Source organism: Equus caballus, chromosome 3 (genome assembly GCF_041296265.1).
Source record: "Equus caballus isolate H_3958 breed thoroughbred chromosome 3, TB-T2T, whole genome shotgun sequence".
In the NCBI taxonomy this organism is placed as follows: Eukaryota; Metazoa; Chordata; class Mammalia; order Perissodactyla; family Equidae; genus Equus; species Equus caballus.
In genome coordinates, this window is record NC_091686.1 from 9,726,368 (window position 1) to 9,752,532 (window position 26,165).

Below are 26,165 nucleotides of genomic sequence, written 5' to 3' on the forward strand. Positions count from 1 at the left end.
AGTCTTTTTAAAAGTTTTTATTTTTGGCAATAAAGAGCACAACATAATCTCCTTCATGCGTCATCGTGCCCCTAGCTGCACCAGTCAGCTGTGCCTCCCTCTCCACAGGCGAGGCCGCCGGCCCCCCTCAGGCTGGCTTATCCTCTGGGTGGACGTCCCCGGGTCAGGTTCAGAGCTCAGCTGGCTGGGGCCGCCTCCCTGGCTCCAGGGCTCCGTCGGAAGGGGCCTCTTGCTTTATCATTCTCAACTTGCCACAACTTGAATAGTGGTTATTTACAACAAGGTCTGTTCCCACAAATCAGAACCCTAACGTATTAAAAAAAAACAAAAAACCACACACACGCAACCGAAGGTTTGACGTGAATAGAAAGATAGCCCTTCTGCGCTAGAAAATCAATTGCTTTAATTGCATCTCAGCAGGGAGCCTCAGCACCATGTGGGGAGGAGGAAACAGGAAGGGCTCGGTTTCTGAGTGCTTTAGGCTGGCCAGACACAGGGCAGAGGGGCCCCCTCTGCTAGGGCACGCCCACCCCTGGTCAGTGAGGGGGCAGCAGGGGTGCTCCCCACATCAGTCCTCCTGCTGTGGCCTTCCCCCCGAGCTTGGCCCTGGGGCAGGAGAGCTCAGGACTGGCCCCGCCACCCTCCACCAGGCTGAGGTTACCAGCACCCCACCCCACCCCCGGGTATCTTCTCAGCCCACTAAGCAGGAAGGAGCCTGGGCAGAAACTACATTTTAAGACCAGATTTTCACCTGAGGTGTCAACAAGCTATCACCTCTGCTTCAAACCCCAGTGGCACAGTGTAAGTTCGGATCCTTCCTGTGCTGCTGTAGGCCCAGAGGAGATGAGAAGCCACCTGCTGTCTCAGCCCCTGGGCTGCGTGGGAAAAGCCAGCAGTCAGCGGCGGTCTCCCTCCTCTGGCCCTGGCAGCTCAAGCAGGTCTTGGCAGCAGGAGGGCTGTACCAGGGAGGACAGGGAAACGGCTGCCCTCCGTCCAGAAACAGCCTTGACTGGCCTGCTCACGGGATTAGAAAATGTGTATGCTGTGGCGGGGAGGGACGGGGAAATCTCATTAATATAGAGTATGTCATAAGCCATATATATTAAAATCATGAACAGTATACAGTCCCATGGTAGCTCCAGCCCCTCACACATGCTCAGGTGGCGTGGCCAGCCCTTTGCCTTGGTCCAGCCTCCCCCTTGGGGGCAAGGAAGGGACAGCTTGCTCCCTTTCTCCAGGCTCTTGGCTAACAGCCCCTTGAGGCTGCCCACTGCGCTGCAGTCAGCCCCACAACTGACAGCCCCAGCAGTCACCCGTGCACGCCAGCCCTGCGGTCACTGGGATGGGGTCTTGGCCTCGCTGCTCTCCCCTTGGCTGGCCTTTGGCTTTAGCAGGATGAATCTGTTGAGGAGGTCCGTTTCTGAGCTGGCCTGGGCTGCCCCATACCCCTCACCTGTGGACACAAAGGCAGGCTCAGGACTCAGGTCCGGGTCAAAAGACCCTACCCAGAAGGCCGTGTCCGCCCCAGAGCCTCGTGGACAGTGCCGGGCCCTGCAGGGACTCACCCGCATAGCTGGAGGCCTCGGCGATGTTCTGGGAGCCCGTGATGTGGTGCCAGTAGGCGCTGCGGGGCAGCATGGTCGTGGGGGTGCAGGGATATGAGTAGTGTTCTGTGCCCTTGTTCAGCAGCTGTGGGGCAGAGAGGGGTCCCCCCCATTAGCTCTGGGGGCAGTGGTTTACCTGCTGAGCCCGCCCCCAGCCCCAGACCCTGTGTAGACACTAAGTGCAGACACCTGACGTCCTGCGGGCACTTGGCTGGCCCACCCACCAGCCTCCCCTGTACCCTGGACTGAGCCGCCCGCCGCCTCACCCTCACGTTCTTCTCCATTTCTAGCAGGACCCGCTTGTGCTGCTCAGCGATGGCCAGGGTGGCACTGTGGACCCGCTGGTAAATCTGCTCCCCTTCCTGTGTCTGGAAGGTGTAGAGCCCTTCCCCAGCGTCACACATCCTGGGGACACAAGCAGCACAGAGGGCAAGGTGGCGGGGACCCCACCATGCACATGCCCCTGCTTGGTGGGGCTCTCCTGCACCCCCGCCCTCTGGGAACAGGCAGGGCTGTCATCTGGTGTCTGACCACTCAGCTCAAAGGTGCAAGCATCTCCAGTGTGCCAGGTGGTGGTCTAAATGCTTTATGAGAATTAACCCATTCTCTTGTCTCCACCGCCCGCTCTGGTCTGTGCGCTATTACAGGCTCCTCATTATGCCAAGTTCTCTCAAACCCCTTTACAGATGAGAAGACTGAGGCATACAGAAGGTAAGTGACTTAAGCAAAGTTACACAGGATTATACAGAGTTGAAGTCTAGGCACGCCGGCTCCAGAGTTTACGCACTGGGATACCCAGGCCTCACCAGAATTCTAGGTTAGGCACTTTTATTTTCTCTATGTGACAGAGCAGGACACTGTGACTCAGGTCCACAATCAGAGAGCTAGTAAATGCCGGTGCCAGCATGTGATTTGAGCCCAAGCACCCTGAGCCTTGGGCTGCCTGCTGTCATCTGTAAAATGGGAATAGCACGTTCCCCCTCGGACTGCTATGCTGATCAGTAACTTAAGTTCCCAGCACAGTGCCTGACAGAGTGAATGGCAGCCAGCATCATGACCATTGTGGGATGGGGGGTGAAGAGAGGGTCCTACCGGCCAGCCTCAAAGGTGAAGCGAGTGGCGTCGCGCCCGTAGCGGCGCAGTGAGCAGAGGGGCCACGAGACGAGCTTCACGCGGGGATTGTGTGTGTCCCAGAGGTAGATGTTCTCGTGGGTGATCTGCAGCTTGCACTCGCCGTATACGTCCAGGTTGGGGCAGGGCAACAGGAAGACGTTGAAACGATCTGGAGTGGGAAAGGATGAGCCAGCCTGGAGCTTCCTGGGGGAGCCCCTTCCCTCTCCCCCACCCCAGTGCCAGCACCAGGCCTCACCTGTCTGCTCACATTGCACCCCTGGGGCCAGGAGGTCTGGCTCTCCTAGACTGATGTCGTTGAGCCGCGGCCCCAGACACTCCACAGACAGTGTCTTGTACCACTCCTCCGCCTCCAGCTCTGGAGAAAAGGGTCCCTCCTCATGCTGCCGGCTCAGGCTCCCCCAGCAGCCCACCCCCCTGCCTCAGCCTGAGTCATCCCACCAGGCAAGGTAGGGAGGGCAAGACCAGTGGATTCTGCTGACCTGGCCCACCTCATCCTCGGCGTCTGCTCCCTCAAAGGCACCCCTACCCCCATCTCCACCTCCAGGCGTCATACCCAGCCAGGGCTAGCCCTGCTCTCCCTCCTCCCGGCCGGACCCCTGGACCTCGGCGTCCCGGGGGAGGCTGGGTGGAGGCCTACAGCCCCAGCTCCTCACCTGAGTCGCAGGTGAAGGTACGTGCCGAGTCGTCAGTGAATATGATGGCCACTGCCTGCCTCTTTGTCTCCTTGGGTAGCCGCGTGACACACTTGACGTTGCTGATCTCGGTCACCTGGGACAGCATCCACAAGGCACTCAGCCAGGCTGGAATGCCTCCCTCTGCATCCCCCGCGGCTCTGCCACCCCCAGGAGGGGGCTCTCAGACCTCAGGACTCTTAAATCATCATTGCTTACAGGTTGGGGGAGCTAGGGCCCAGGCCCCCTAACCTTGGGGCAGCCTCGGAGGCACACTGACTTCTCATCTGGATACTTCTCCAGCCGCTGGGGCCCCTTACTGGAGGATTTCCGGAACACCAGCCAGCACCTCCGGTAGATCTGTGGGGCAAGATGGCAGGGGCATCAGGCCTTCCCTGGACCACCCCCACCCAATATGGCCCTGCAGTTACCCCTGCCTACCGCAGGGGGGCACTGCCACAGGCTGTCCCTGGAGCTGTGGCCCAGGAGAAAACCTGGGGACAGCTGACACCAGCTTGACAGCCCCCCGAAGGAGAGGCCCCCTCTCCAAACCAAAAGGCAATCATTTCTTGGCTGGCTCTGAAGGGCTGCTTCACAAGGGGTACTCTCCAGAGTCACTGCTGACTGCGAGCTCAGCCCTGAGTGTAACAGAAGGAGCCAGCTCTATTGAGTGCTTCTTATTTGTACTTTTGGTTATTAGCACTCTACACAGTTAATCTCAGGGCCACTTGAGGTTGGCTCTAACATGTCCACTTTATAGACAGGAAAACTGAGGCACCAGAAAGTTCAGTAACAGCTAATACACGGCGGAGCTGGTATTTAAAGCAGGCTGTTGCACTCCCGAGCCGACAGTGTCCCAGGGACAGGGATGAGACCCTGCCTGCTCCCAGCTGAGCGTCACCCCGCCCTCGTTCTCAGAGCCAGAGCGGGTGCTTGGTGTGGGCAGCACCCCTCGTCTCAGGAGCTTCCACCCACCCTCTTCACTCCCTCACCAACCCGCAGTGTAGGGCTTACTTCCCTTTCCAGCTGCAAAACGACAGGCTCTCAGTAGTAAAGGGGCAGACCCAAGATTCTGGGGTTCCCCAGAGCACAGTGCCTTCCCTGGCAAGGTTCCCTCCTTGCCCCAGCCACCACCAATGACCCTGTGTCTGAAACCGCCTAAATTCTCTATGGCGTCATACACTCTTCCCAAGGGGCAAGGAGCGAGGAAGGAAGGAACTGACCATCCTCTAGGGCTGAAGGAGCAAACTGGCTTGTGAGCCCCTCAAGGGGTGGCCCCAGCCACCTGCTCCGGCTGCTGACTCTTCCTTCCACGGCTCTTTGGCTCTCTTCCAGCCCGAAGTCTGTGGCTGGGATGTACCTGCTCTCTCAGCGGGCAGTCCAGAAGCCTGGCAGAGCCCAGGCCCCAGGAGTCTCCCGTGCTCCTCTCACTGGCAAACAGCAGGGAGCCCAAGCAGTGGCCCAGAGTAGAGCAGAGGCAGCGAGGGGCCTGCTGGGCCACAGCCCCGCCCCTGCCCCCGCCCTGCCCTGCCACATGGGCACCAGGTCCTGGGCAGGCAGGGTCCCAGCAGTCCCCATCCCAAGAAGCTACTTGGAACCAGGCTATTTCTGGCTCCTGTCTGGGACTCCAGGAGGCATGTCTGCCCCCGCACCCAGGACCCTGGCTCAGCCCCCACGGGGCCTACCCACCCGAACCACAGCAGGCCTCAGCTCTCAGATGGGGAGCTCCCTTAGGACAGAGGCTGTGTTTTATCCTCAGAGTCCTCACATCCTGGCAGCCTCATTAACAGAGCTCTGCTGAACAACTGAATGAGCGTATGAGGGGACTGTGAATGAGTGGGTGGGTGGATGAATGAATGAATGAATGCTGCCAACCCAGCTATGCCCTGGCAGCTTGGGCTCCATGCAGCCTGCAGCATGGGGGGCAGAAGGCCTGGGGGCCGAGCACTCTGGTTGCCTGGTTACAGGACATACACACACACACACACAGCCCCAGGGAGCCTCTGCGCTCAAGAGCCCTCCTTCCCCACTTCTCACAGGTCTTTGATCAGCGCTTCAGAAACACTCTGCCACAGCTCTGCTCCGAGGAAGGCCCTGCCAGGTAGGAGGGTCGGCTCCATCTCTTTCAGCCCCTCCCCCTCACCTCCTCGAGCTGAGACAAGCATGGCTGCTCTGGGACAAGAACGGCTGGGTGACCGCAGCCCTTCGCATCAGGTCTGCAAGGGGATGCTGAATTCCCTGAGTAGGGGGACCGCTGGAGAGGACCTGGTCACACCCCAGCTCCCACCCCCTCCCCTGGCTGTGCCCACGCTGGGTTCCCAGGTCTCCTCCTGGAAGAGGTCTGATACTGAGCCCCAGTGGCCACCCCAAGTGGCTTGCCTTCCTTGTATGTTCTGCCCTGGACAGGACCTCAGCCAGCTGGCCCCTGGGGACCTGCTAGGTCCAGCCCATAAGAATGAGGAGTCAGACTAGAAGCCAGGCACCTACCCTCTTGCCTCCCCACCTCAGCCTCTCTCCTTGTTCTGTGCTCCAAGTGGGCCATCCATCCCTCTCTGGGGGCAAGAGCAGAGTGGCTGATGGCTGCCAGCCCGGTCTCCTAAGCTGGGGGCCCAGGCTGCGATACAAATTCAAATCCAGATAAGACTCCAAACATGCCCACCAGCTGAGCTGCTGCCCCTGCCTGGACAGAGCCCCCCAGGGCCTCGGGGCCACGGGAGGGGAGAAGCAAGAAGCACCCTCTCCGGAGGCAGGCCAGTCGTGCTCAGTCTCGGCCCAGGCGGGGAAGCTGGCTATCAGAGCCCTGGCCTTCCCCTTCCTCAAGCCAGGAAGCCTGATCCCACCCCCACCCCATCGAGGTAATGGGGGAGGGGAGAGAGGGACCAGAGACCCCAGGGTAAAACACAAGACTTGGGCCGCTCAGTCCCCAGGGCTTTCCTTCCTACTGGGGACACCCCTCACTGGAGGTGGGGGAGGGTCTGCAGGGGACTAGAGGCAGCTCCTGGACAACCTCACCAAGATCATTAAGTTGGTCCTGGGGCCCTGCTCAGGCCTTCTGGGGAGGTCTTTGCCAGTAGCGGGTGGGAGACGGTGCCCACTCAGCAGAGGTGTGTCTGAGGCCTCATCTCCATAGACCCTCCAAGCCCCCAACTTGGGGCCAAACACCGAGCCACCAAGTGAGCACAGAGACGCTGCCAACAACTTGGAGGCAAGCAGCCTGTCCCAGAGCCACGGGCCATCCTGCCCCAGGTTCTCATTCATAAGCCGCTTCTGCACCCCTCCCACCACCGCCCTGCCCCCACAACTGCTCTCCTTTACAAACACTTCTTTAACAGTAAAAGCAACAACCACAGGTAGATCAATAAATCCCCCCCACAGAAAGCAATGGGAAGCAGGAGGGATGGGGCCCTCAAAAGAAAAGAGGCCACGAGAGGGGAGGGAGGCGCGGGGAGGCGCGGGCAAGTGAGAAGCCGGGTCTCAGCCCAGACACAGCCCAGCATTTCCAGCTGCTCCTGCCGCTGCCCTGACGACAACTTCAACAATAGCAGGGGAGCCTCCTGCCCCTCGCTACCACCGCTAGCCTGGCTGAGATGCCAGGCAGCCCTGCTGGGGCGGGGGCTGCAGCAGGGAAGGCCACCCCAGGCACATGCCAGGCGGCCCGCTGGCCAGAAGCCTCGAGACCACAAATGCACCATGCCGGCCACAGGCGGGTGGCTGCACACCCCGACATGCTGGGCTCCAGACCAGGTCCTGGGGTGCCCGTCCCTCGGCAGGGCCCCTCGGAGGGCGGCTCACCCCGAGCTTCCTGCTCTTCATCTTCACATAGCCTTGCTTGACGATGTCGTTGAAATTGGTCGCCATGGTTTCCCCACCACCTTTGGGGCTCCCGGGCCTGGCTGGGGCGAGGGGAAGGATGCCCAGGTGGCCTCGGTTTCCAGCTCCTCCGATCACCTGTTCGAGACACTCCGTCGGGGCTGCCTCACCGGGCGGCTCCTCACCTCGCCCGCTTCAGCATTGTTCTAGCAGCTCCTTCGCCCGGTGCCTGCTGGAAATAAAATGACAGGGAGATTAGGCAGTGACATCTTTCTCTTCCCCTGGCTGTCTCGCTCTTTTTTCCTTCCTCTTCCCACACTCCTCCCTCCTTCCCTCCCTCCCTCTGCCCGCCCTTCTTCCTTCCCTTCCCTCCCCACCCCAGGACGACAGAACCATTCAGGAAAACCGAGGTGGAGGCAGCAGTGAGGAAAATGGTCCAGCCCAGTCCCCTCCCTCATGGCTGGGGCTGGCAGTTAACCCCTTCCTGGAGGACTGGCTCTGGCTCCCGCTGTGGAGGTGGGGGCAGAGGGAGGGAGGGCCCAGGACCTGCTGTCCAGCCCTGTCTCCTGTTACAACTTTGGGGCAGACTTAGGGCAACTTCCCCAGAGCAAGGCCCCCTCCCGTGCACAAGGACCCCCACAGGAGAGCCTTCCCAGAGATGGGAGGGCCCCAGGAGATGGCAAAGTCTGGAGTCTGAGTGAACCCCACGCTCCCCAAGGTTAAGGACCCTGTCAGTCTCAGCAGACCCCAAAATCCCTCTGCCCCACCCCATCCCACAGCTCCAGCCCCAGGCTGAGGCTGAGAATCGTCACCTCAGGCCCTGCTCCCAGCCCCCGAAACTCTTGGGCAGCTCCTCTGTGCTGCTTCCTGGGTGGGAGGGCAGAGTCCAGCTGGGCGGGCCCCCAGATAAGGCTCAGGAATGTGCTGGGCCGGTGGAGGTGGCCACTGTGGAAACAGACAGCCCCAACCCTGGTGCTGGGCCCTGGGTCTGGCCAGGCCATGCAGTGCCCCCCTGTCCTAGCGTGGGCAGGAATTAATTACAGGGAAAACTAGCAATCACTGGGGCCTGGGGCAGAGGACACAGCTGGACGACAATGAGGGGCACCAACGGGAAGTCAGTACGGAGCAGGAAAAGGGGTGCCAGCAGGGGCCACTCAGAATCAGGCAGATCAAGAAATAACGAAGACTCCGACTCGGCAAGGTGGTCTCCATGATGACCCAGTCCAACCCATTTTACAGATGGGGAAAAGCAAGTTACCCAGAGATGATAAACAGCCTGGCTAAGGTCACACAGCAAGCCCTGGGCACAGCCAGGGACAAATGGGAAGTTCTGGAGTGGGTGACAGAGGCAGGCCCGGGGTGGAATGTCCTGCGGCCATCTCTGGCTGCTTGCCACCACCCAAGCCCTCTCTGCCATCCAGGCTCAGGGGCAGGGCTGTGCCAGCAACATGGCCCCCCATGTCTCCAGGATCACTGGGTGGGAATGGAGCAGCATTTCTGGGGTCAGCTGGGCATCTGTGCTGCCAGGATGGGGCCCTGGGGCAGGCATGCTACTGGATCTGCCAGCAGCTTGGCATTAATTAATCTCCTGGAGGCCTGTCTGTTGAGTCTCTAACAAGGAACAGATGGGACTGCCCCAGTGGGCACACACGACACAGGGAGGGGCAGAGAGGGTAATGCTCGCCTATCCCACTTGCACCCTGACAGCCTCTTCAGCACGCCCTCCACTGCCTCCCTGCCCACTCACTCCCTCTGTCCCAGCGCCCTGGGGTCTAAGACCCTGCCACACCCAACTGGTCCCTTTCTTCCTGTAAGGTCTGGGCTGGGGTCCCCTCCCTGGCACTGACCCCCAACAGCCCTGCCACACCTGGGCTCTGGCAGTCAGAGATGGGTAAATTTTCCCAGCTCTGTTTCTACCACCTGCCCCTGGGACTGCCTTGTCCCCATTGCAAGGACTAGCCCCATAAAATTCCCCTCCAGGATGACAGCAGGCTGGCCACTGGCTGTGCATCCACAGCACACAAGGCCCCTTTCAGAACAAACCTACGAAAGCACGCGGGGCCCCTGGCTTCATCCACGGCAGCCCAGATGTGGCACAGCCAGAAATGTGAATCTAGCTGGCCAAGTGGTCCTGGGCAAGCCACCTAACTTCTCAGTGCCTCAGTTTCCCCATCAGTAAAAAAAAAAACCCGAGAACAAATCCACCTACTTTAAGTGAGGAAATGAATCCATGAGGCAGCTGCCTGCCCACTGGGACCCAGAACTTCTGCCTCAAAGCTCCAAGGGCTGTTTTCATTTCAGAGCTGCTGCCTAGCCAAGGGCTGTGAAACCACCATAACCCAGCCCTCCACAGGCCCAATGCAGGCCTGCCCCTTCCTGGCTCCACCAGTTACCTTCCCAGCAGCACCTAAGAGTGACCGTGGCTGCCAAGCTCTCAGGAGCCCCCTGCCACGTCTGTCCTTAGGCCCACACCCCACCCATCCCCCAGGCCCTAGAATCAGCCCCGCAGAAACAAACCAGGGGAAAGAGCAACCTTCCAGGGGAGGCCTGGGTGGCAAAGGGCCTGGCGGCTCACTCTGGCCCCGAGTCACAGGGAATGCTGGCCATACTCAGTCCCTAATGAAGTTTGCAAGAGCAAGACCCAGCCTGGGGCCCAAAATGGTACAGCAAAGGGGAATTGGGAGGGAGAGAGAGAGGGGGAAGGGCCCATAGGTGGACCCACAAATTTGATGGACAATGGCATCAAGGTGAGTGGGGGAACACAGAGCCAACCCATCCCCCAGAGGGGCTGCACCGTGTTAAGCAAGAGAGGCAGCCCCCAGGCTGAGCCTGCGCAGGCCCAGTGGGGCATGGAGGCGTGGAGGGCAGCTGAGCTCAGCAGGCCAGTAAGTGGGCCTGCCGTCCCTGGAGCCACTTTCCCATCGCTCCTGAGTCACCACCAGCCCTGCCTCTCTTGGGCCTGCAGAGGGAGGAATGCCCCCTAACTGGAGAGGACCTGAGTTCTCGGGCCCGGGGGCTCAGCTCTGAGCACCCAGAGAAGCTAAGCAGGGTGCCCAGCAGCCCCCTCAACACTGCAGGGGGGAGCAAGGGCCCCCCCCCCCGTTCCTCTTCCCAGCCTGGCATCAACACTGCTGCTCAACCAAACAGTACCTGCTCTGGGCCAGGCCACCACTGGCCTCTTCAGAGAAGCTGCCTCTGAACCGCCCCTCCCCAGGAAGGGCAGGTGTCCCGCGGGGAGGGGGCAGGGAGACTCCCTGGTGCCCAGCAGAGGCGCGGGGCAGGGCCCACCTGCCCCAGGGGCAGCCGCTCTGAGCACTTCCTCCCTGCACCTGGATTCTGCCTGGAGCCTTTGGCTCCAGAACAAACGCCACTCGCTGCAGTTGGCAACCAATGAGTGAGCAGGAGCGCCTGCCCGCCTGGCTGGGCCTCCCCCTCCAGGACAGATCGGATCTTATCAGGGCTCCAGGGACAGCGCTACCTGGACACCGTCTCACTGTCGTCTCGCTGTCTCCGCTCCACGGCAAAGATCCTATCGGCAGGATTCTCCCCAGCACCAGGGACATTTCCCATCACCTGTGGTCTTGCTCTCTCTGCCCCAGTGTGATTGCTATCAGGGGCCGGGAGGGGCCCCCACCCCGCACCGCCTCCGCCCAGGCAAATCCCACAAGGAACCACCGCCCAAAACACTGCAGCTCTCACCCAGGGCGGGTGGCAAAGACAGATCAAATACCCACTGGGCAGAGAGGAACGGTGGGAGGAGGGGACAAAACAGCCACGGTATCTCCTGGGCCCTTAAGTCAGAGAAGCAGAGCTGTGGCTCCACACTGCTGCCACTCCGCTCTCTCCGGTCTCCCCCCAACCCCGTCTCCCCCTGCTCAGTATGCTCCACCACGCTGGCCTTCCTTCTGTTCCTCAACACGCCTACTGCTTCCCACAGGGGACCACTTGCTGTTCCCCACCTACAACACTGTTCCATCAGGTGGGCTCACGGTTCACTGTACCGCTTCATTCAGGTCTCAGCTCAAAGGTCACCTCCTCAGAGAGGCCTTCCCTGACCACTCTGGCCAGTCAGCCCCTCTCACAACATCCAGTTTCACTGTCTTGATCGCACGCATCACTATAGGATTTTCTCGTTCCTTCATCTGTTCATTTGCTACTCGCTGCTCTTTCTCCTAGAACCTCCTAGAACGTCAGCTCCCTGATGCGAGGCCTTGTCTGTCTAGTTAACAGCTCCAACCAGCACCTAGAACAGTGCTGAGCGCGGAGTATATGCTCGATGCTTGGGGACTGAACGCATAATTCTTTCCAGGATTTGTCTTCCTCATCCTTTCTCTCACCATCACCAATATCCACCTAGCGGGACCCAGCTCAACCTCCAGGGCAGTGTGAGCAGGGGTTGGCTCCCACCACCAGGGCCCCAGGGCTGTCCCCGTGCTGACCATCATGGCCAGCAAACTGTTGTTCCTGGAGAACCAGCCAAGGCCCAGACCCAAGGTTTGGTTCAAAACAGCCTCGAGGGAGAGAGAGCACTGCTGACACTGTGTCCAGGCCTGACTGGGTGGCCCCACCTTGGCCAGGGTTGTTGCGCGAGGTCATGCCCAGCCCTGCTGCCCTGCCTGGGAGTAAAGGGCTGGAAGTAGCCCAGGCACAGAGGGGCAAGCAACTGGGCGGGAGGGGGCGCAGCTCCTGGGACCCATCCCAGGTGGGGGACAGGAATGGCCTGCATTGGAGCCACAGCCCTCTGAAAGGGGCAAGGAAAGAATCGGTGCTAAACAAGCCCAGCCTGTAACTGCTACGGTGAATCCAGCCAGGCCCCCTCACTGCCCTTGACTTCCAGACCCTACACCCCAAACCCTCCATCCGGGTGTCCTGGCAACTGCCCTGCACCCCAGCTTGGGGCAGGCAGGCTGCACTGAGGCCCTGCTCTGCCCACACCACCCCAGGTGCCCAGCCTCCGCTCATGCCCCTCTGCAAGGACAGGAAGCATTCCATGGGAGCCGGGCCCCAGGGGCCCTGGGGGAGAAGGTGGACAGGGCCCCACGCCAGGGGAGAAAGGTCCAAGGAAAGGAGGCAGCCGGCTGCGAGTTTAAGTTGTAGGGTATTATCCATTTGCAGGTGGGGGGGGGGCAGTGGGGGCAACTGGAGTAGACATTTTCTCTGCTGGAATTTGACGGAGCTGAGAGCGCACGAGGGCATGGGGGCAGGAAAGTGGGGAGGAGGACGGGGGCCGCGACGGGCCGGGCGATGCCCCTCAGGATGGCAGGCCCAGGGACAGGGCGCACAGGGGCCTCGGCTTCTCCCACCGGTGTGCGTGGGGTCCGGGGAGGTCGGCCGGGACCCCGGCTCCCCTGGAGAGGAAAGCTGGGGATAGGTGGAGCTCAGCGGTTAGTTTTAGGGGCCTGGGCTGGCTCGAGGGGGCGGGTCCCTGAGGTCCCCTAAGAGCAGGAAGGTCCCCTGGGCTTGGAGAGCTCTTAGGGGGGAGTCACCGAGGGTCTCTCGCGGCCCGGGCGCGGCCTAGGGCCCCCACCCGCCCGCGCCCGCTGGTTACCTGGGCGCCGCGGCCCGGGCCGGGGGCGCCTGCTCGGCGGGCGGCGGGCCAGGCTCATGCCCACGTCGCGGCGGGCGGCGGGCGGCGGCGCCGGGCTCCGGGCGGGGACGGCGAGGGAGGCGCGGCGCCCGGCTCCGCTCCGGCTCCGGCTCCGGCTCCGGCTCGGCCCCGCCGGGGGCCCGCCCCCGCCCCGCCCCCGCCCCGCCCCCCCCGGCGGCCCGCCCCCGCCCCGCCCCCCCCGGCGGCCCGCCCCGCCCCCGCCGTATTCCTCCGAGCCGCGGGGCACACGCGCGGCCGACCCCAGCTCGCCCTGGGTAACCCGGGCAGCCCCATCGCCCCTCCCTGGGCCCCCAATCCCCATCTCACGTCACCTCTCAGCCCCTGGAAGCTCAACCCCTCATCAGCCCCAATATCGACCCCCCAACTTCTTCAGGAGTCACCCCCCCACATGGCTCCCCTATCCCCTACATGGCTCCCAGGGCCCTCCACAGCCCAGCCTCCCCCAGGGCTCCCTAATGACCTCGTCAGCGCCCCCCTCCCCACCCCCACACACCCCCGTAGCCACATCAGCGCCTCCACCCCAGACGTCAGCTCCCCCAGAGGACTGCTGCCTCTTCCGCCCCTGGCCTCGTCTCCACCCTCAACACACCCGGTATCCCATCCTGCGTCTCCGGGGGACTTTGCCCTTAAGTCCAAAGCCCATCCCCCTGGGTGCGTCCGTCCACCCTCCCCCCCCCCCCCCCCCCCCCCGCCTCAGACACACCCCGCACTCACCTCGCTGCCCCTCAGGCCCGTGCAGGTGCCAGTCACCGCCCTGCTGGAGTCACAGACCACAGGCCTCGTCAGCTGTGCCAGGCAGGGGTGGGGCACTGCGAGGCCCTCCTCTGGGGAGGGAGGGTCTCAGGCCTCTGAGTCTCAGGTCTGCGCCCTTTACACCAGTGCTTCTCAAAGGGTGGTCCCTAGGCCAGAAGGATCAGCATCATTTGGAAACTTGTTAGAAATGCAAGTTCCCTGCCCCTCCCCCACCAAATCCCCATCTCTGGGAGCAGGGCGGAGAAATCTGTGTTTTAACAAGCCCCTGGGAGATTCTGATGCACAACCACCGCTGCCTTAGACCAAACAGACAAAACAAAAGGCGGCACCTGAACAACGGAAATCCTGAGAAACGAGAATGCCTGCAAGTCCAACCCCTGTCCGCTTCCTCGGAGGGACAGGCCTGAGGCAGCGAGCATCCAAGGCCACAGGACTCACCCCTGGAGTCCAAGACACTCGGCCTCAGCCTGGCCCAGGCCTGCCCAGGGAGCTTCTTAGGGGGCCGCTTCCATTCCCCCTGAAAATGTCCCTGGATGGTCACCGTGCTGCCCGTGACCACCAAGGGAGCCCCAGGGCCTCCCAGCAGCCTGAGACCCTGGGCCTGAGCTAACCAGCCCCACACTGCCCAGGGAGGTGGCCCCGGTCCCTGCCGGCCAAGCTCGCCTGGGCCTCGACCTCCTGACTCCCCATGCATCTTCCAAATTTGACCCTGCCTGCTCTGCTGCAAACCACAGCCTGGAAAGCTCTGGCACTTGACCCATCCCAGCAAACTATTTTCACCACCAGAAACCTCTGGAGGAGTTTTGCCCAACAACAACAAAAAAAGAGTTTTCACAATAAAAAAGCATCTTCTCTAGAATGTGGTTTCCCAAACTTCTTCAATCTCTCAACCTCATAAATTTTTGCCCAATGCACTCTCTGTCTGCGCTATTGTCACCTAAATAGTTTTTTAATTAACCTTTTATTTTGAGATGTTTGTAGATGCACATGTAGTTGTAACAACACGGAGAGATTCGGTGTCCCCTTGACCCTGTTTCCCCCAACGGTGACGTTGCTATTGACATTGAAACAGTCAATTAGGAGCATTTCCATCACCACAAAGATCCCTCACTCCTGTGGCCCTTTTATAGCCACACCCACTTCCCTCCCACCCTCACCCCTCCTTAACCCCTGGCAACCACTAATCTGCACTTTATTTCTATACTTTGGTCATTTCCAGAATGTTATAAAATTGGAATCAGTATGTAATCTTTGGGAAGTGGCTTTTTTCACTCAGTATAATTCTTTGGAGATTCATCCAAATTGGTGCACATATCAATCTTTCGTTACTTTTTATTGCCAAGTAGTATTCCACAGTATGGATGTACCACAGTTGGTTTTATTCGTACACCCATTGAAGGACACCTGGGTTGTCTCCAGTTTTTGACTCTTATGAATAAAGTTGCTATAGACACTCATGTACAGGTTTTTACGTGAACAAAAGTCTTTATTGCTCTTGGATAAATACCCCAAAGTCCAATTACTTGGTCACATGGTAATTGCATGTTTTGTTAAAACACCGCCAAACTGTTTTCCGGAGTGGCTGTACCAGTTTACATTCCTGCCAGCAACGTACGAGCAATCCAGTTTCTTCACGTCCTTACCAGCATTCTGTTTGGTCATCACCACTTTTTTTTTTTCCCAATCTGATAAGTGTGTAGTGATATCTCGCTGTGGTTTTAATTTGCGTTTCCCTACTGGCTAATGCTGTCGAACATCCTTTCATGTGCTAATTTGCCGTCTGGGGGTATTCTTCAGTGAAACGTTTCCTCATGTCTTTTGCCCATGTTCAAATTTAATTATTTGCTTTTTTATTGTTGAGTTTTGAGAGATCTTTACATATTCTAGATACTAGTCCTTTTTCGGATATATGATTTACAAATATTTTCTTCCAGTCTGTAGCTTGTCTTTTCCTCCACTTAACAGGATCTTTCACAAAGCATAAGGTTTTCATTTCAATCAAGTCCAAATTATCAATTTTTCCTTTTATAGCTTGCGATTTCAGTGCGAAGTCTAAGATCTTTTCGCCTAGTCCTACATCCTAAAAATTTTCTCCTATGTTTTATTCTAAAAGTTCTATAGTTTTGCTTTACATTTAAGTCTGTGATCCATTTTGAGTTAAATTTTGTAGGAGGTGTGAGACACAGGTGGATGTTGTGGAGGTGTTTTTTTTGGAGGGGCCTATGAATGTCCAATTGTTCCAGCACCATTTGCTGAAAGGCTGTCTTTCTTCCATTGAATTGCTTTTGCAACTTTGTCAAAAAGCAGTTGGATCTATTTTGGGTTCTCTGTTCTGTTCCATCGATCTGTGTCTCTCCCTCTGTTAACAGCACAGGGTCTTCATTACTCTGTATAACAAGTCTTGAAATCAGGTAAACTAATTCCTCCCACTTTATTATTTTTCACAATTGTTTTAGCTATTATAGTTCCTTTGCCTTTCTATATAAATTTTAGAATATACTTATCTATATGTACAGAAAATCTTGCTGGGATTCTGATAGAAACTGCACTAAACCTATTTAACAGTTTGGGAAGAACTGACATTTTTACTAAGTTGGGTCTTCCAATCCAAGAACACAGTATGTCTCTCTATTTATTTAGAGCCTTGATTTCTACAACCAGCATTACGTAGTTTTAGCACACAAATCCTTACATGTTCTGTTAGATTTACACCTAAGTATTTTATTTAATTATATTTGATGATTTTAAACGGGATTGTATTTTTAACTTTGCCAATTACGTGTTCATTGCTAGTATATAGAAAGAAATGATTTGGGATGTTTCTCTTATATTTTGCAACCTTGCTGAACTAATTTGTTCTAGGAGTTTGGGGTTTTGGGGGTAGATTTCTTGAGATTTTCTGCCTCGATAGTCATAGCATCTGCACAGAGACGTTTTTGTTTCTTCCTTTCCTGTCTTTCATTTCCTTTTCTTGACTTATTGCACTGGCTAGAACTTTCAGTACTATTTGAATAAGAGTAGTGAGAGCTGACATCCTTGCCTTCTTCTTTTTTTTTTTTTAATAACTTTTTCTTTTAAGATTTTATTTTTTTCCTTTTTCTCCCCAAAGCCCCCCAGTACATAGTTGTATATTCTTCATTGTGGGTCCTTCTAGTTGTGGCAGGTGGGACGCTGCCTCAGCGTGGTTTGATGAGCAGTGGCACGTCCGTGCCCAGGATTCGAACCGACGAAACACTGGGCTGCCTGCAGCAGAGCACGCAAACTCAACCGCTCAGCCACGGGGCCAGCCCCCCGGGCTTATTCTTGATCTTAGGGGGAAAGCGTTCAATTTCTTGAGCGGAGCATTCTGTGAATATCAGTTAGATCCTGTTGACTGATAGTGTTGAGTTCTTCCATATCTTTGCTGATTTTCTACCTAGTTGTTCTATCAGTAGCTGAGAGGGAGGGTTGATGTCTTCAGCTATTCTGGTGGATTTGTCCATTTCTCCTTTTAGTTATTTCGAGTTTTTTTTCTTCTTCTTCTGCCCAAAGCCTCCCAGTACATGGTTGTAGATTCTAGTTGTAGGTCCTTTTAGTTGTGGCATGTGGCACGCTGCCTCAGCATGGCTTGATGAGCAGTGCCATGTCCGCGCCCAGGATCTGAACCTGCAAAACCCTGGGCCACCAAAGCAGAGAGCGTAACTTAACCACTCAGCCACGGGGCTGGCCCCTAGTTCTATCAGTTTTTGTTTCACACATTTTGTAGTTCTGTTGTTTAGTGCATTAGCATTTAGGATTGCTATGTCTTCTTGGTAGATTAATCTTTTATTATGATATACTGTCCCTTGCTGTCTCTGTAATTTTCTTTCCTCTAAAGTCTAGTCACTCCTGCTTTCCTTCGATTAGTGCTCACATGATATGTCTTTTTCTGTTCTTTAGTTTTCCACCTGCTGTATCATTATATTTGAAACGCGTCTCTTGGAGATAGCATATAGTCCACTCATGTTTTTTAATCCAGTCTGCCAATATCTATCTTTTAATTTGTGTACTTAGACCATTTGCATTTAATGTAATTATGGATATGTAGAGCTTCAATATGCCATTTTATTTTTTGTTTTATGTTTATTGTTTTGCATTTCTGTGTTTTCTTTTTCCTGCCTTCCTGTGAGTTACCTGAACATTTCTTAGAATTCCATTCTGCTTTACCTATTGTGTTTTCGAGTGTATCTCTTTGTATAGCTTTTTAGTGGTCACTCTAGGCATTACATGATGTCCGTATAACTTATCACAGTCTACTGGCGAGATCATTTTGCCCGTTTGAGTGAAGTGCAGATATCTCACCCCCCCTTTAGGTCCCTTTACCTTCCCCAATTTATAATACAATCGTCTTTAAATTTTCCTCTTCATACACTTAGAACCACATCAGACAGTGTAATAGTTTTTGCTTTAACTTTCAGACTTAATTTAGAAAACTCAGGAGAATAAAGTCTATCGTATTTACCCATATTTTTGCTTTCCATGTTCTTTCATCCTTCTTGATGTTCCAAAGTTCCTTCTTTTACCATTTCCTTTCTGTTTAGAGAATTTCCTTTAGCCATCTTTCTTAGGGGAGGTATAAATTCTCTTGGTTTTCCTTCATCTGAAAATGCCTAGATTTTCCCTTATTCCTGAAGAACGTCTTCACGAGCTGTAGGATTCCAGGTTTTCAGCTCTTGAAAAATACTGCGCCCCTTCCTTCCGGCCTCCACGATTTCTGATAAGAAACCTAGTGTCATTTGAATTGTTTCCCCCCATATGTAAAGTGTCGTTTTTCTCTGGATGCTCTCGTGATTTTTTTTTCTTTATCTTTAGTTTTCAGAAATTTAATCATGATACATCTTGGAGTGGCTTTCTTTGGGCTTTCCTCTTTGACATTCATTCAGCTTCTCGAATCTGTAGGATTATATCCTTTACCAAATTAGGGAAGTTTTCAGCCATTATTTCTTCAAGTACTTTTTCAGCCCTGCCCTCTTTCTCCTGCCTTCCAGGACTCTGATGACACAAACAGTAGATCTTTTGTTATAGTCCCACAAGGCCCTGAAGTTCTGTTCCTTTTTTTTTTCCAGTCTATATTCTCTCTGTTGTTCAAACTGGCAATTTCTATTGTTCCATTTTCCAGTTCACTGATTCTTTCCTGTCTCCTTTATTCTGCTGTTGAGTCCACCCACTGAGATGTTTAATTCAGGTACTGTATTTTTCAGTTCTAAAATTTCCACTTGGTTCCCTTTATACCTTCTGCCTGTTTGCTGAGAATTTCTGTCTTTTCATTTGTTTCAAGTATATTTGCAATTGCTCGTTGAAGCATTTTTATCACGGCTGCTTTAAAATCTTCGTCAGGAACAACATCTCTGTCATCTCAGTGTTGTAATCTGTTGGTTGTCCTTTTTATTCAGTTTGGGATCTTTCTGATTCTTGATATGAGTGAGTTTTTGAAATCTGGACATTTTCCTTTTATGGACTCTAGATCTTATTTAAGCCTTCTGTTCTGGCTGATGTTCTGTGATCCTACTCCAGCAGGGGAAGCGGGAGGCACCACCTGGTTATGGTCAGGTGGAGGCACAAGTCCAGGTTCTTAACTTGGTCTCCGTTGACATGAGGGGGCAGTGCTCCTCATTCTTACTGGGTTAGGGTGTTCTCTACTGACACTATGGTGGTAGTGACCATCCTGATTCTCCACTAGACCTCCTCTGACACCACCCCCAGGGGGTGGGAGAGGGGCACCTCATTACTGCCAGGTCCAGTGGCAGTCCAGGCTCCCCACATGGTCTGCACTGACACTGAGGCAAGAGAGCCTCATTGGTGGCTGGGGGCCTCCTTAAAGCCTGCTGCGGGTGGAAGTCTAGGCTCCCCTTTCAGCCTTTGCTGGCGTGGGTGAGGGTGGGTTTTTGGCTGGAGTAGATGGTTACTGTCTAAAAGATTTCTGTCTTTCCAGAGTGCCCCTTCCCTGGTCCTTTGGCTAGAGAGCAGACTTCTGCTGGGACTATTTTTGCCTGTGCCCATTGGCATGTCTGGGTTGCTGACTTCTTCGGCTGCAGGTATTCAATATATTAGGCAAAACAAAAACCCAGGGAACTCACCACTGTGTTCTGACTGGGTCTATGTTCCCTAGCTTGTCTGCTTTCTCCATGCGTCCTTTCAGAATCTTCCTATATTTGTTTTACATATAACTTTCAGGGTTTTTAGTTGTACTTAGTGAGAGAAATAGAGAAAAGTAGGACTTCGCCATTTCCCCAGAAGCAGAAGAGCCAACTCACGTTTTTTTTTTTAAGATTTGATTTTTCCTTTTTCTCCCCAAAGTCCCCCAGTACAGACTTGTGTATTTTAGTTGTGGGTCCTTCTAGTTGTGGCATGTGGGATGCCGCCTCAGTGTGGCTTGATGTGTGGTGCCATGTCCGCATCCAGGATTTGAACCCGTGAAACCCTGGGCCATCGAAGCAGAGAGCATGAACTTAGCCACTTGGCCGCGGGGCTGGCTCCATCAACTTGCTTTTAAAAAAAACATAAACACCATCCCTGCTCTGCCCTTGAACTAAGCAATACACAAATCACAGGTTGGATGGTGTTGGTTTTACATATATAATGTATTATATGTATTAAAGCTTTATTGAAGTGTAATTGACATACAATAAACTGCATATATTTAAAAGATACAATGTGATGAGTTTTGACATAGGTACGCCTATCAGCACAACCAAGATAGTGGACACATCCCACATTCCAGTTTCTTCCCTCCCTCTCATTCCTCCTCTGTGCCCCGCTCAGTCCCCAGGCAGTCGTTGGTTTGCTTTCTGTCACTATGTATTAGTTTGTATTTTTTACTAATTTTATAGCTATATACATACAGTGAAATACAACAGCAGTAAAAGGAATGAACTACTGATATATGCAGCGAAATGGGTGAATCTCAAAATAATAAAAACGAGTGAAAGTGAAAGAAGCCAGACAAAAAAGAGTACATATTATTGCATGATTCCACACACACACATGCACATCACGATATACCATATTTCATACATACGTGTATACATATATGTCACATCTTGAAATACGGAGCTGTTTCATTCATGTGCTTCCTAAAATCACACATTTGCAAAATCCTGCTCTGAAAAATCTTCCTAAGATCCATTTCCCAAATCTGAACTGAGAAGTTGCACCAGGAGGTGTTCCTTCGACCCTGGGTGTCTGCGGGCGGAGGGAGCGGGGCGCTGTGGCTTACCAGGAAAAGCCTGAAATGGAGACTGGAGGCCTCTGGCTGTGAGGCCACGGGCAGACCGTTTCCCCTCCCAGAACCCTAAGGCCTACATGGTTACAATCATGGGTGGGACCAGGGCTGTCCCCCACTTTGTGGGTGAATGCCCCTCCATCCTCCAGCGCCGACCAGAGGAGGTTAAATGAGGATGGTGCCAACTAGCACGGCTCTCTAGCTCACGGCCAGGGTCCCCAGCCCCAGCTCCAGTCCAGCGTTGATCCTGGGCCCGGGGCCCATGGCAGGGTAGGGGCAGCATCCTGGTCTCCAGCCGTGTTTGCTTTCTTAGGTCCTTCAGGCCCAAGCCTGCCGAGCTAAAAGGCCACTGTCCCGGGTCTGCTCGGCCCTGCCTGGCAGACGGATTGTATCTCCTCGTATTTCAGTCTGCGGCCAGCACTCTTTCTAGGCTGGGAGACCAGCTTTGCCTCCTGCCTGAGCATTATTGGGGCTTTCGCTTGCTCTGGGCGTGGGCTCGTGGCTCGACTTCTCTGGAGGGAATGAACTTGAGCCGCCACGGAGAGTGATGGAGGACCCAAGCCGGGCGTTCCCGGGCCGTGAATGGCTAAGCCCAGGAGCTGTGATGGTGACACGGGCTGTGCCCAGGGCTGGGGACAGGCGCCGGCACCCACTTGTCCTTCCCTTTCACAGGCCTTGTTCTCTTTCCTCCTCTGGCTCCCCCGGCCCTCCTCAGCCGGGAGGGAGCAAAGAAGCCCCAGGTACCTCTGGTCAGGATGTGGTGCCTAGGGAAACTGAGGCAGTGAACAAGGGACAAGGGGTTGGCTGTGTGAACTCAGCTCTGTGCCTCGATTTCCCTCGGTCATGGGGGAGTGTGTGAACCACATGGCCTGCCTGAGGCTGTTCTCTGCAGGACAGGAGGGCTCCCGGCAGAGAAGGGCGGTGGTGTCGGCTCTGGAACAAACCACCTCATTCAAGCCCTGGCCCCTCCTCTTGGGTACTTACCCAGCCTCTCTGGGCCTCGGTTTTGTCATCTGTAAAGTGGGGGTGATGAGTTGTGAGGAAATACATTCCAAGCTCTCAGAAGAGGACCCTGCACGTGGGGTGTACCCAAAACAGGTTAGTTATCATCCACAGCATTTGTTTTCTTATTTTTGCCTGTTAGTTTTCTAATTTCCTGCAATGGCCAAGTATAAATTTTCCATGAAAAAACTCTGTTTAAGGGCTGGCCCAGTGGAGTACTGGTTAAATTCACGTGCTCTGCTTCAGCAGCCCAGGTTATGTGGGTTCAGAACCCTGGGCACGGACCTACACACCACTCATCAAGACGTGCTGTGGCGGCATCCCACACACAAAATAGAGGGAGACTGGCACAGATGTTATAACGCTCACTGACAATCTTCCTCGCCAAAAAAATCCCAACTCTGGGGGCTGGCCCCATGGCCAAGTGGTTAAGTTTGCACGCTCTGCTTTGGTGGCCCAGGGTTTCGCCGGTTCAGATCCTGGGCGTGGACATGGTACCACTCATCAAGCCATGCTGAGGTGGCATCCTACATAGCAGAGCCAGAAGGACCTACAACTAGAATATACAACTATATACTGGGGGGTTTTGGGGAGAAGGAGGAAAAAAGAATTTTTTTTAATTAAAAAAAAATTTAAAAAAACACCCAACTCTGTTTAAGCACAAAATCTGCTACTTTATGTTAAGGGATGTGATTACTCCCACCCCCATCCCCACCCCCAACTGGGCTGTTTTGGGGGGAGGTGTGGGACAGTGCCCTGGGAGGGGTACACCCTGGGTTCTGACTACCTCCTGGGTGCGAGGGGCAGCCCAGGCCTTGGGGCCGAGCCTGGTGTCCTGCTGCAAGTGGGCAGGAAGGAAGACACTTGAAAATCCTCACTCAGGACAGAGGGAGGGATGATCCCGGCTCGTGCAACACCCTTCACCCTTTGGAGCCTCAATTTCCTCCCCCGGAAACGGGAACAATGAAGGTTAAATAACATAATTTCTGTGGAAGCATCCACTCAGTGCCAGGTACACTGACAAGAGGGAGGGCTGATACCATGTTACTGGGTTTTTTAAAAAGATTTTTTAATGTAACTTAATTTTTTAATTTTTTAAAAGATTTTACTTTTTTTCCTTTTTCTCCCCAGAGCACCCCTGGTACATAGTTTTGTATTTTTAGTTGCAGGTCTTTCTAGTTGTGGCATGTGGGACGCCACCTCAGCATGGCTTGATGAGCGGTGCCATGTCTGTGTCCAGGATCCAAACCGGCAAAACCCTGGGCTGCCGGAGCGGAGCACATGAACTTAACCACTCAGCCACGGCCACGGCCCCCCGACCCATGTTACCGCTTTTAAGTCATTAACAATACTCTCTGGCCCCAGCCCCTCAGGCTGGGCCTTTCTCCCAGGAAATGCAAAGCCTTCTCTGGCGTTGATCTTTCTGGTCCCTGCCCCCTCCCATCCATGTTTGTACATCACTTGACAGTTTTCAAAGTATTTCCACCCACACTCTCACAGTATTTCCCAAGCCCCAGCCACTCCAGCCACTCTGTGATTTTTGTGGAATTCAAGCACATCCTGCACTATTATTTGCTCAATATTTTTCTTTAAATCACCTCACATTTTTCTATTTGCTTCAAGAGCAAGCTATATAAAAAATACCTTGAAAATAAAACAAATGCATGATCGCGTGCTGGCTAACACTGTCCGCCTAAGAACCTGTACGGCTTGTGTTCAAAAGGAGCTCAGCAAGTGGTGGAGGTGGTAACCCTCGCTCCACCTGTCCGAGACTTTCTCCCGGACAACTGTCGAGGATGCGAAGGAAAGTGAAAACGGAGTGGCTTCCTCAGAGTGCGACCCTGGGATGGTCAGGGCTGGCTTGCGGAGTGCCACCCACATCCCTGGGTCTACCACGTGCCGTGAGTCCACACTTGGGGAAACACCGTGCTGGTCTATTGACCCTCACAGTAGCAATCCAGAGTAGACATCACTATCCCCATTTCACAGGTAGAGAAACTGAGGCCAGCAAGTAGAAGAATCTGCCCAAGATGACACAGCCACCCCAGGACTTGAACTGGGGACCATGGAGTCTCCGTTCCCTGGGGCCTCGACATAATCTAGAAGAACGGGGATCCTAGTCCATGTCAGTCCCTCGGGGGCCCTCCTGCAAGTCCTCGCTGCTCCCATCTCGCCCGGTCTGCTCTGGGGAAAAGGGCAGGCTGGACAGAGCCAGAGCCAGAGCCAGAGCCATAGGAGATGAAATCCGGGCCGTGAGAATCCGCAGAACCCGGGCAGCTCCACCGCAGCCATGGAATTGCTGAGCTCTTTTCAAATGTGAAGCTGGCGTTTCCCAGAGTCCCAGGCCCCCGCGTGCACGGGAGCACTGAGATCCAGGTCAGTCCGCCAGTTAAGACATGGCACTGAACTGTCTTCCTCCCCCAGCGCGACAGTGACACAAACCAGCCTCCCTGAGAGCCTTCCCATCAAAGAGGACTGACCAGGAGGCGGGTGGAGAGGAAGGAGATGGGGCCCCTGCTCCCTCTGCTTCCTCCGAAGGAGGCCGGGCCAGGGGCGATTTCCGAGGGCTGCAGAGAGCAGCTCTCAGGAAGGAGGTGAAATTTCAACCCCACCTCCTAGTGCACGGCTCTCTCCAGGCCATGGGCTGCCTTCCTGAGCACACATGGGATATGCTAACAGCAGGTCTGACAAGCTGTTCCCTGGACAAGTGTGCCAGCCAGCAGGGAAGGCAGGCCAGGTGCTTGGGCCAGCCTTCCCTCCCTCACTGATTCACTGATTCATTCAACAAACATCTGAGCACCCACCCTGTGCCAGGCACTGGGCACCGGGACACAGTGGTCAATAAGAACAGCTTGTGCCCTTGAGGCATTCATGCTCTAGTGAAAGCGACAGGCACTGATCTAAGAACTCCACAGTTGCAGGTGTAACTGCGAGAATGGCTGTGAGGGAGAGAAAAGGGCTACGTGGTGCTAGAAGAGATTTGGGGAGACTTGACCCATCTGGGAAGGCTTACTGAGGAAGTGACTCTTAGGGTGAAAGCAAAAGTGTGAGTTAACTAGGTAAAGAGGGGATGGAGAGTATTCTGAGTTGGGGGACTGCATGTGCAAGGGCCCTGTGGCAGAAGAGATCCTGTTCTGTATATCATGTGTGGGAGAAGGCCAGAGTGCCTGGAATGCAGAGGGAAGAGGGGAAGTGTGGTGCTCAGTGAGGCTGGCTGTGAAGAGTCTTGAAGTCCAGTTCAAGAGTTTGATCGGCATCTTAAGAGTAATGGGGAGACAGTCAAGCGTTTTAAACAGGGAAGAGGATAGGATCCAACATGCATTTTGAAAGAAGCCTTCTGGCAGCCCTTAGAGAATAGACGGAGGGCCTCACTGGAATTGTGGGGAGCAAGACAGGAAGTGAAGGCAAGTCTAACAGGACAGAGGTAGTGTAGCTTGGATAGTGAGAGGGGTGGTGGCAGGGGACAGGTCTGAGAGACGCTCAGAAAGTCAAGCGTCCCTGACTCCTCGATGACTGGCCACCGGGAGCCTGGAGAGTTGGGGAGAAGAAAGAAGAGAAACAACGAGCCGAGCCTGACATCATGCCGTCGCTTCTTCCACACACACAGAGAGGAAACCAAGCCCACGCTGTAGCCATATTCAGTCTGATGTTTCACTCACCCCCTTCTTGAACGAGGCTGGTTTTCCTGACGGTCCGGAACCCCCTGGAGAAATGCACTGTCATTTATTTAATCAGCCCCAGCCGCAGGCCATTGAGCCGTCTCTATTTTTGCTTTTGTAAACAATGCCACCACGAAGCACTCATGTGGCTCTTTGCCCCCACACTTAGATATTGCGCGGGCGCGCTTACAGACTTCCTCAGAACACAGTTCTCAGAGTTAACTGTCCTTGTCTTGCAGCATTTTCCCGGGTGCCCTGCGGGGATTTCTACCCTCGAGGGTGCCGGATGCCGTAGATGGAGGAAAGCTCTCCATCCCCGCCCTTGAGGTCAAAGCAGTTGTACCTTTAATATCCGCTGCCTGAAAAGAAAGCACGTTGACTGAGGGCTGTTACGAATTCCACAGATCGTTTAAATGAATTTGAACCTCATCTGCTCTGCGGCCTCCGTGCTTCCACTTGATGCGAGTGGTACCCGTCTGGGGGAAACACAGGGATTTGAGGACCCCCGGGCCTTCCTCTGAGCCCGTCCCCAGGATCTGAGACGTAGAGAAGTCAATGCCTGGAGAAGTCACTCGTCACTAATTTGCCTGTCCCCTGGAGGCCCCGTGGGGAGGAGATGGGAGCCAAGGGCTTCCGAGCTGGGGTACCTGGGCAAGGTAGCGGGGGAAGATGTGGGGATAAGGC

At 54.9% G+C, this 26,165-nt stretch overlaps 1 protein-coding gene across 6 annotated transcripts; it reads right to left on the minus strand.

Annotated features, from left to right (window-relative positions):
- Positions 1–2: 2 nt before the first annotated feature.
- DOK4 (docking protein 4) lies at positions 3–13,892 on the minus strand. Of its 6 annotated transcripts, none has more exons than XM_070262967.1 (9): positions 13,542–13,892; positions 7,202–7,448; positions 3,662–3,769; positions 3,392–3,506; positions 2,974–3,093; positions 2,697–2,886; positions 1,871–2,009; positions 1,566–1,689; positions 3–1,453 (listed from the first exon to the last, which is right to left on the minus strand). In XM_070262967.1, exons 2-9 carry the CDS (start codon positions 7,265–7,267, stop codon positions 1,335–1,337), a joined length of 981 nt encoding a protein of 326 aa, XP_070119068.1. In that variant the 5' UTR covers positions 7,268–7,448; positions 13,542–13,892; the 3' UTR covers positions 3–1,334. The 6 variants fall into 6 exon arrangements, with proteins under 6 accessions (XP_070119068.1, XP_070119065.1, XP_070119064.1 ...); XM_070262964.1 differs by having other exon boundaries at positions 7,202–7,451; XM_070262963.1 differs by lacking the exon at positions 13,542–13,892 and adding an exon at positions 12,768–12,929 and having other exon boundaries at positions 7,202–7,451.
- Positions 13,893–26,165: the final 12,273 nt, after the last annotated feature.

Excerpts from the sequence above, each read along its gene's own strand:
- DOK4 (XM_070262967.1), bottom strand. The coding sequence starts at position 7,267 with ATGGCGACCAATTTCAACGACATCGTCAAGCAAGGCTATGTGAAGATG. Across the intron at positions 3,094-3,391 it reads TACCTTCACCTGCGACTCAG|AGCTGGAGGCGGAGGAGTGG; the intron begins GTGAGGAGCTGG and ends CCTTTTCTCCAG. Across the intron at positions 2,010-2,696 it reads TTCACCTTTGAGGCTGGCCG|GATGTGTGACGCTGGGGAAG; the intron begins GTAGGACCCTCT and ends TTGTGTCCCCAG.